At 35.3% G+C, this 10969-nt stretch overlaps 1 protein-coding gene across 1 annotated transcript in view; it reads right to left on the reverse strand.

Annotated features, from left to right (window-relative positions):
* Positions 1 to 10969, reverse strand: part of LOC100642305 (guanine nucleotide-binding protein G(o) subunit alpha) — a 35844-nt gene that overhangs the window by 13962 nt on the left and 10913 nt on the right. Inside the window, exons 3-5 of the mRNA XM_003401584.4 lie at positions 6674 to 6716; positions 5660 to 5801; positions 3344 to 3504 (exon numbers count right to left, since the gene is read on the reverse strand). Coding sequence (XP_003401632.1) covers positions 3344 to 3504; positions 5660 to 5801; positions 6674 to 6716 — 346 coding nt within the window. The remainder of the gene's footprint in view (positions 1 to 3343; positions 3505 to 5659; positions 5802 to 6673; positions 6717 to 10969) is intronic.

The following is a 10969-nucleotide window of genomic DNA, read 5'->3' on the forward strand; positions in this document are numbered from 1 at the left end:
AAATCGCACGGAAACTGCTCTGATCAGAAGGAACGCTCAAAAGAAATACTGATAGGGAGGCCTATCAGAATTTTCGTGTCCTTGCACCCGATTTTCTCGCTTTATCCTAACCCTATTTTCTCCTTGGCTTGCTTGCTAATTATTAAGTGTCCAATTATTACGAATTTTCCAACAACGAGTGACGTTTTGTCCCTATTGTTGTACGTTCCACCCCGTTGTGCTTCAACATTCTTGCGTATCGCTATACACACGTATTTCCCTGCTTCTCTTTTTTACTCTCTCTCTCTCTCTCTCTTTCAAAGCGTACAGAGCAGAGAAAGAGAAGCAGCGGTAATAGAATGAAGAGAGAAACAATTGGGGTTGGGGGGTGAAAACGAGGGAACATAGTAAGGCAGAGAAGAAAGAGTGGTGGGGATGGTGTCGGCGGCCATTTTAGGCCACGTGACACGGGCGTGGCGTGACGTCATCGACGATCAATACGCCGCTGAACCTAAATAAGAGAGAAAGAAAAAGGGGAAAAAAGACGAAAGAGAATGCTCGGATCTCTCCAGTTGCACTATTTTTTTTCTATTTTTTATTGCCTACATTGCCTGGCGAAATTAGGTTCGTCTCGAGTGCTGTGTCCACCGGTGGTTTACGATCGGTAAAACTTGAATTAAGCTTTTAGGTTAGATCTACTTACGTTTCAGAACGTTCGGACTTTTGGATCAATTTGGAGTTTTATTTTCCTCTCTCTCTCTCCTTTTTAGTTATTTGTAGAGTCGAGTACAATTATCTGGGTTGAAATTAATGTTACATATAGGGACATTTCTGGAAATTCGAAAGAAAGATTACGCATAATACAGGGTATTGATAATTTGTTTTGGAAAAATTTACTTTCCTGGGAGAATATAATTTGGGATATTGTAAACTATACAGATTTGTTTGTATAAGAATTTTCTCTATATATTTAGGGGCACGTAGTTTTGTTAACGTATTAATAGAGCGAATTTAGAAGATAAGATATATTTTCAATATCGAGGGTCTCATGATGTGCTGTTCACAGAATCTTATTTATGAAAAATGGCGCGATATAAATAATAAAAATATTCCAAGAGGATTTTAAGCTTTTTTCTTATAATAAAAAAAGAAAAGAGAAGATATTAAAAAATTTCATTTTACATGCTTCGCTGTTTTTCCAAGCAATTATTTCGTTTTAAGTTATAAGTTAAGTAAATAGTAAATTTAGTCCCACCCGATATGTAGTTGTAGTTATGTCTGAATCTACTTTGTATCTTATAAAATCTAAATTCGAATTTCAAACTGAGATTAACACATCAAATTATCAGATAATAATTTTCTTCTAACCTTAGAAAATGTTATAATCTCTTTTGTTTGTTGTCTTATTTATATTATTTAAAATAATTTATTATCTTTCCATTTTTATGTAACGTAATTTAATATTCCTAATGAATGTTGACAACTAACACAAGAAGATAGTACTTTTATAGCTATATGCATTAGAAAACATAGGAAAATATCCGCAGAGGAGCAATGCAATAAATCGTGACCCTTCTGTTCGATGCTTGTTGCTACGCACACTATAATCAGGACACAACAGGTTGCTAACAGAGACTGGTCATTAAACAATTTGCCATATGACGTCATAGTACCTACCTCGGTCAATTGCGAAAATCTAATGTATAATTTCTATCATTACTTACGCGTCGACTTTAATAACTAACTAATAACTGACTAACATAAACTGAATTAGTTATACATTAACCATAAGTTTTTACCAGTTTGTTGATAAAAAAACGATATTTTAAATGCATAGAGACACGTATTTTGCGACGGATAATGTTACTACCATCAAGATTACTATCTCCGAGGATGTGTCATGCTTTCTAGATGGATTAGATGTAACCTAATCGCCATCTATTGTCTTCATCACGGAATCATTGGCATTGTGCTTGCGTATTCTATGTGCTGGCAGTTCAATATTCAACTGGATATAATATTTTTCAGTGACGTGTCACATCAGCTTTTAGAATTAAAATATTATTATGCAGACAGGTTTGTTAAATTTATTTAAGTTTGAAAATAAATCTGCATAATATAACATATTTGGGTTTTATATTTAATATAGGCGGAAAAATGCAAATCTTCTTGAAAATTTTGAAAATTATTTTCTGTGAAAATTAGTAATTGTGCAAATATTCGTGTAAGAAAATAGCAAAATAAAGCAAGGTGTTCTATTTTGACACGTTTTTCTAGAACGCAGAGAGAGAGAGAGAGAGAGAGAGAGTATTTAAAAGAACAAATTTAAATCTTTTTGAATTTCGATTTTACGAACTAAAACGTTAAATTTGTAATAGTATAAATTAATTGGAAATGTTTCATTTTCTGCGTTTTCCATTTTCTCGATTTTAATATTCTTTACATATTTGTTAAATATTGGTTTTCTTCGAATTAGAAGTTATCGTCTCCTGAATAAATAGTACGAGTGTAATGTATACTGAAACGATAGAATTACAAATGACGTTAAATTACTGATCTCCGACCAAACAGTAATTAATTTCTTGGTGGCTGGTAGGTCTCGCTGTTGAATATGAATGGAGCCGTGAAAGGTTCAGTTTCTATTAGATTTGGATCTACTCCAAATTAGGCGTTAGAGGTACCAAGGACTTTGGCAAGTTCTCCCTGGGTTATGTTTATTTGTAAATATTCTCCCTATAATAAAACCGTGTCGATGGTCGAGTTAAGAAACTATAGAAAATCGAACATATAGAAATATAATAATATAAGATTCAGAAACATGTCAACGTTTGTGAATTTTTTCGGAATTAATATTTTGCTTCCTTTTCTTCTTATTCTATGTTTTTTTTTTCTATTATTATCAATTTCATAATTTCATCTTTCTTCCTCTATTTAATAATTGAACTGAATCTAAGCTGAAGCTCGAGTTAAAAAGCTTGACTTTCTGCTTTTAAAAACCCTTTAAACCCCCCAGCCCGTTTAAAAAATCCAGTAGAGATAATTTTGATAGAGTATCTGTCCAGCGATTAGCCCGCTTTTAATGCACCAATTTACACAACATTTACATTTTCATAGTAACACGATGAAAATTTTTCTTCTCGACGAAATTTTTTTTTCTTTTTTCTTTTTTTTTCAATAGAAACGGTATTCAGTTCTTAGAGAGGAGGACGATGGATCGATTTCTTTGAAAGTTTAATGAAACATTCCTGATGTTACCGATGGATTACCTTCGAGCTAGGGCTGTTTCTCCAAGATTTTGTAAACTCTAGATTTTATCTAGAAAAGCTACAGATTGGTAAATAGTCGATGTAACAAATTTACTCACTATTTCGCCGAGTCGTTGAGTTGATACTCGTTGCTCCTGCCAAAGCATTCCTGGACCCCGCTGTCGGCCCAAAGTCTATTCATCGCGGCCAAAAGCTCCTCGCTGAATGGTTCCGTGTCCTCCATTCTTTGGATCACGTCGAACACCATTTTCGCGTCCGGCTGATAAGCAATTTTCAAGTTAACTCAATTTACAGAATACATATATACCAGTTAATGTAAAATAAACATCGACAACACTATATTTTTCCAATATTAAAACAATATTTTGTATTTTTCTTTTGTATAACTGATGTTTGCTTGTTAACGCTACAATGATCGCTACAAAGTGTGGATTAGTTTCGATCTATCAAAGAAATTATCAAAGAAATGATTAAAGAAATTAAAATCAGTCGAATTTATGCCAGAAACATGTACGAAGAACTTTTCCCATTTACTCGTATCGAAAAGAAAAAGGGAAAGAAAATGGAGAATAAAAATTTGCCGATCTTATACGACTTAATTAAAAAGCGGAAGTACTATCCAAATTGGGTTAAAATGCTGAAGTGGATGTGCACTCTACGCTCTTTTTGAATGTGCCCTTGCCAAATGCTTCAACAAGTGAACACTACTTAAACACTTAAGATATAGCTAGACGAGCAAGTGGAGGTGTATACGACGTACATAAATCTTGTTATACGTGTGCCAGTATTTATTATGCTCTTCCCTTCGACGATTTTAGAACCGCGAAACATACGTTTCTCTATTGTGTTTTGTTCCCTTTCTTTCTTCCTTTCTTTATACCAGAAGCATATCACTTAATTACAACGTCGTCTATGTATTTCTCATCTAATAAGAAATATCTATTATATACGTTCGTGCTTCGTATTATACCATATAAAAAGAACTTTTCGAAATAATGATTACACTAGAGATTATGAAAGATTATAAAAGAGAATATGTTACCGTTGATACGTGTTTGGACAGTGTAATTTAATAGATGGAATTAATTTGAAAGAAACGATCGTTTGACGTGTAAAAAGAAATGAAATGAAATCTAACGTAGAATCTGTATTGCCATAGGTGATCAAACTTTAGCAATATTTAACGAGTACGAGGACAACAACGAGATTTTGATATCTAACAAGAGAAAAGGGTTTTGATTTATTAAAATCACTGGAAGGAAACACAGAAATACTACAAAAGCTTGTGGAATGGTATGAAAGTATAAAAATGGTACGAAATGGGGCGGCGGGTGGGGTGGGCAGGGAGGAAGGGAACGATCAGCTCATATTGCCAAATAAGAAAAATATTATTAATAAAGAAAAAAAGGGAAGCCTACCGAAGGGAGATCGGATTGAGAAACACTGGGTTCGAGGAGCCGGATCAATCGGCACTCGAGGCAACCCATCGTGCTCGTTGTTTTCGAGGCAGGGGATCGTTTATTGGCTCTAAGGTAAACGACGCAGCCGCGATGCTGCACGATCGGTAAATATGCCGAAGAGGGTGCTTCAGAACCTGGCTCGAGATGCGCATCGATCGTTTAAGCGCTCGGGCTATCGATAATTTTTGACTTCCCGGCAGACCGCTAACCTTTACCCTTTAATTTCTGCCGCTTCCGCCGCCTGCTTCCGCCTTTCGCTTTTCCTAACGGAACTCTGTCTATTTCATAACTTTGCACATTTTTTGCCTTTTCTTATCTACTTCTATTTCAGAAGAAATTACGAAGCTTATCCATTAATCCTTGATTCGGTTTTTATTTAGTCGCGTATTCTTTCATTTCGTCAAATTTTTGTTGCATTAGGAAATAAAAAAAAAAAAAAAAAAAAAAATAAAATAAAAAAAAAAGAAAGAAAAAGAAAAAGAAAAATCTTTTAGTAATCTAACATAAATTCATAGACTTTTGTCTATATATGTACTACAAATCTTCTAGCTGAAAACGATTTCCTCTTCCCAAATTATGTCACTCGTCTAACAAACCAATCGCCTTGACTCAATTTTTCACGTCTCCTTTCGAAAGAGTATTCGCTGGAGTCAAATGGAAACACGAGTCTGCAAGTGTCCTCGCGTTTGTGTCCGAGTTGTGTGCTGCTGCGGCCCTGCTTCGGCCCTGCCGCGGTCCTAGAATCTTTCGATCTCGCTTTCATTTCAACGAAATGAAGGTGTTTTAACGTTGAGAAAAAATCTTGACAATGACGGGTGCCAGTAACCATTGCTTTATAGTTAGCCGACGCTTAAGGAATTGTCTAAGAGTACTATTCGGTCGAAAACGATCCACACAGATCGCTTTAACAGAGTTAAAGCGAACCTAATCACCGTAAGTATCGCTTCGACTTACCTCCCGTTCATTGGTCGAAAAGTTGATATCCAAATTCGGCATCGCTCTGAGAATAGCGACTAGAGATTGTATCGTGTTGCTGTATACTACGGGCCTGTACTGCCTGAAGTCTTCGGGTGTAAATCCGCTTTCATGGATAATTCTGGCAAAAAATAAACGACGGACACCTTGTTAATTAATAAGTCGTCCATACGTTCATGGTGACAGGCAATTAATTTTATTCTACGATAATATAGATAGTTTAGAGAAAAATTATTATCAAGTTGTAAAAATTGCATTAGCATTTAATAATACGAACTCGTCGTGTATCTCTACATATTATTTATTTGTAGATTTCTATACCGAAATTATTATAACGAAACGTTGTTCGTTTTAGTTAACTCTACTCGGCAAAGGTAGTTGAAAGTTGAAGCCAACTTCGTTCCTACATTAGAATTTCATAATAATTATTTAATAATTCTAAGGTTTCGTATTATTTCGAAATCATCGTACATTTCGAGATCTACACGTTTCTCCTTGAACACTTTTAGGCATTTTTGCATTAGTAAGTCACCGGTAAATTAGCAATCCAGAAACGTTCTCCGCAGTTGAACACGCGTGCCTTTGTTCATGGGACACCATGAATGGGTCCATTGACTGTAAAACAAGATTTCAAACACGTTCTACCAGCCGCTGGTCTTTCGACGATGAAATGACGGATTTTTCGAGGTGAACAACCGATTTGTTATAGCATCGACGAAACTCTTTTTATTCTGCAGAAAATTCGATATAATAATTTACGCGCATATTTTGCATGTATATGTATGTACAAATATGCGTGTACAAAAAGTTAACGCAACTCGATTTACAACTTGCGGTTTTGTAATTAAAGTACGACGGAGGGACGCGAACGAACCAATGATTATCAAGTTTTACGCGTAAACGAAAGTCTCCGTTTAGATTGCAGTTTTTTCAATTTCGTTCGTAAAGATACGGGTTTGCATAAACATATTAAAAAATTTGTTAGCTACTTACTTCATTTGTTTAACGATGGTACTTTTACCAGATTCTCCGGCACCTGAAAATTGAAAAGAATTAACGTACGCATGAAACGTATATAGAGTAACGTGGAACCGGTAAGAAACGCATAAAAATATAATTGGCTAACGTCACTGTATAGTAGGTGATTCATAGGTCGTTTCGTTTCATTTCATTCGTTTAATCTTTATTTATTATATTAGTATATCTTTGTCGATCAAAGGTTCAGTTTCGTTCGATTGGAAACAATAAGAAATAACGAAAGCGAAATTTCTACCGAGGCAACGTAACAGGCAACGCGGAAGGAACGTTTATTTCGAGTCGATTTATCTATCCCTGTATAATATTGTAAAACTGTTGTAGGGACGAAAATCAAATAAAAACGAAGTGAACGAACTTAAACTCTTGAAAAAATAAGAAAAAATCAAAGAACACGATTTGTACGAAAAACTCGAAGATACCCTATACGTGTATAAGATGTTTACAGTCTAATAGCCTGATATCTCGAAATGAGATGGTAGGATAGCTTTTAAAGAATTCGCCGTAATTTCCAACTAAATTTTCAGGCTTATCTAATTTTCCCCGCGAGTGTCATAATATTTATGTACAGGGAAAGAAGTGCGCACGAGCGGAAGCTGGGGCCCGGAAATGACGTGGCACACTGTGGCAGCGGAACTTGTTTTCCTGCTTATGGGTGGCGAGTCTCTCCCCCTGTTTTAAAAAGCTCTTTCATCCCGAACCCGTTCAGTCTACTACCGTACACTACTTTTGTCGATCGTCTGGAACCAGTCGGATTCTACTTTGTTCGAATCTGGCACACAGCGAAACCACGTGTCTCAACAACGTAAACAACTCTGACGACATCTTCAGAATGTCGAAGTTTAACTATCGTGAATTATCAACTTTCGAATTCTTGTTCCCTTCTCAGAATTACGATACAGGTATCTACGCAAATTCATGTTTCTATAAATATGATTTCTAAAAAAGAAAAAAGTTGGAATCCAACTAGAGAATCGTTCGATCTGCTATTATATATCGAAACTACTATACTATATCTGCTATATTATACGAAAAAGGAATCCCTAAAAATCGTACTTTTCGCGTACTTTAAAACCAATTGCGTCGTCCAATTGATGCCACGAACTCATCAAGTTGATTCGCTCAAGCCCGGTTATACTCGAAACTATCACTGTGTCGCACTTGTCATAACGCGTATGTACTACTCGAACTAATTAAACGATCATTTAGCCAAATGGTTTTATTCTCACGCGAGAACCCTCGCATTTGTCAAGCCTTCGAACGCTTGGCATCTTTTACCAGGCTGACTCGATAAAGCAACGAGAAAACTAAGAAACAAGAGACGAAAGTTGTATGAGAAAACGATAATACGAACGAATAAGAAATAATTTATAAAAGAAAATTTACGTGAAATTATTCGGATACATATCATACACGCACGCACATCGTGAGTGATACTTAATAAATTCAGAAAACGCAATTATCGTAAACGGCGCCATTATTTACACCCTATCGCTTTTATCACTATTCCGGTTAATATTACCGATATCCTCGTTTTGCTTTCACTCTATTTGTTGTTACGTATGTTATCACGAACGATACGAATTTTACGATTCTAGGCAACACCGTGATCGACACCGAGCACAGTGTAATACGAACGCCAATAAATTATCGTTCGTCTGCTAGAGTCGTTGGAAACAATGATCGTACGCACTGTCGTTCGTATTCCTGACGATGATAGAGACGCGTATTTAACAAACTGAAAACTTATTTACGATTCGTAATATTACGAAAATTATTTCCACATATCCTTATTCTTCGATAAAGCTTCTCTTTTTTTTTATCAAGTTTCGTATTTCACTTTCGCGATGTTCGACATTTTCGTAAATACGCGAGTTATATTTTTCTGAATATATAATATGTACACGCATACACGTATATATAAAAGCTACAATCAGACTATGGACTTTTAGGCTTTAATTTGTATTTTGGAAAATTTAATTACAAGCTTCTGTTAAAATGGAAAAGAATTTCGTTATTCGTTAAGAAGAGGAAGAAGATAATTGAACAACTTCTCAGATTTAAGTATTATATCAGTCTCGTTCAAATGTAGGAAGAAAGATTCTGGAATACAATACGCTAAAAATACAGAGAATCGGTCTATACAAATCTAATTTTACATCGCTAAAAGCTAGGTAGTTAATTCGGCAATTGACTTATTTCTAGATCCGATCGAGTCTTTGCAATCGCCATTTTAATCATCATTTTCATTCCATTGCTCTTTTTAATACGACATTTGACCGACAAAGAGGAGCTTGCAGATGTAACAGATTTATTATACCTGCTCCATCGAACTACCACTTTTATAGTAAATGTTATACTCGTTACTCTGTTATTTTCGAAATTCGTGATAATCCATATATCCTATATAGAGTTTTTTATTATTTCTTAATTTCTTAATTTCTTAATTTCGATATAAATTTCATTCAAACGCTAAACACAACTTATTTAATTTAACCAAATGGTCAATCTTTTACTTCATGTTGTATATGCATCGATATCTAATAGAAATATTCGTTTTAGTTGTAATAGCTATATTTATGTGGCAAATATAAAGCGCGAATGTAATAAAAGTACTTTATAGTAATAGGTCGAAGTAACCAAACGAGTTAACGCTATTTCGCAGATGTTGAAGCATCGGGTGAGGATCGATTTACGAAAATTCTCGCAATTCGATCGATCGAGGCAGAAACAAAGAATTCCTGATTTTCTGCTTGGTATTCAAACCCGAGATTATCCGAGGGAAATCTGGGTCCTGTTTATTGGTGTTACCAATGACGTCATTCCTTTTGCTTGCGTCTTCCACGAGTATTTTCATCCCATTTATGCCGCAGGAAACGCACACGGTCGCTCTCTCTACTCCCTGTACATATATCATTCGCTAATTTGAACGCGAGTTTAATTTCTGTCTGTCGATTAACAACACGCGAGTGAAACAACCAGAAAGTCGGCACTTTTTTCTCCTAAATTCATTTCTTTCTTCCCATCGAAATAATTGGCAGCCCGTTATATAATACTCGTGAATTTCTGTCTCTTTAATAATCATTATTTTCTCACTATCTTGGTTTACGAGCTCACTTTTTATCAAAATAGACGAAATTCCAGGGAAATGCTTAATTCTTAGGGAATTAATATCTCGACTAATCGATAATACCGCGAATTCAAGGAATTAATTCTTTCGTAAATGAATAACGCCGAGCATGAAACGATCGTAGAGTATATATAAATTAACGTTGACGATTTCTCCAATTTTCACGAATCATTTGTCACTTTTCACAGAGAAAAGTAAACGAATAAACAAATAGAAATTAGATAAAAGCTCTATTTTCCAGGAAATGAATTCCTCGTTGGCGCAAAAGTAAGGCGATTGTATCGGAAACAGGCATTTTGCGAGAGCACGTCCGCGATAATAATTGCACGCCAATTATCATCTGGTTCATTAATTTCGAGTCACGTTATCCAGACCGGTCGTTAAAAACAAACGAGAAAGCCGGGCAGAAACTGAATTTACGAGAACAGCCAACCAATTAACGGAGATACTCGAATTGTAGGGCTCTCTGCTGAAATTCCTTCGAATCGAAATTTCTCGCGACACTCGCGGTTGAAAAAGTGACGCGCGTGATTAAGCAATCGATTAATTATATCGTTCGGTGTTTCCTATTCGACCTATTAAATCATTATTATAGTAATACGAATTAAGAAGAAGAAGGTTTTTAAACATATACTTGGATATTATTTAGGAAAATTATTAAGCTATTATACAAAGATGGTAGAAAATGTTCAGATTAAAGAAGCTTTGGCAAATCTATTCGATTTTATAGCGTTCGAAGCTTTTAGATTTAACGTTCGAATAGACACGTTGCCCTCGTTAAAAATACGTAATTACATTTAACAAAGATTTAGTTTAATCCGGGCCCAGAACAAGTAATCCGGAGACGTATTCGGTCAATTTTATTAACTGGGATAATTATTTAAACGCGTTTAATGCATAAATGCTAGAACGAATTTAACCACGTGCCAAATATAACTTTTCGTAGCAACTGTCAGTTACGTTTACATCTTTTGATCACACGCTTGCTCGGTTAAGAAAAACGCAGTTTGTGAAAAAGAGAAAATTTATTATATTTTTTTAATGGTTATATCGTAATTAGAAAGGTGTTCTTTAAACAGCTACAAATGGCCAGTCGGTGATGACATAACGAACACCTGTATCTT

The sequence above is a fragment of the Bombus terrestris genome, chromosome 16 (genome assembly GCF_910591885.1).
Source record: "Bombus terrestris chromosome 16, iyBomTerr1.2, whole genome shotgun sequence".
NCBI classification, from domain to species: domain Eukaryota; kingdom Metazoa; phylum Arthropoda; class Insecta; order Hymenoptera; family Apidae; genus Bombus; species Bombus terrestris.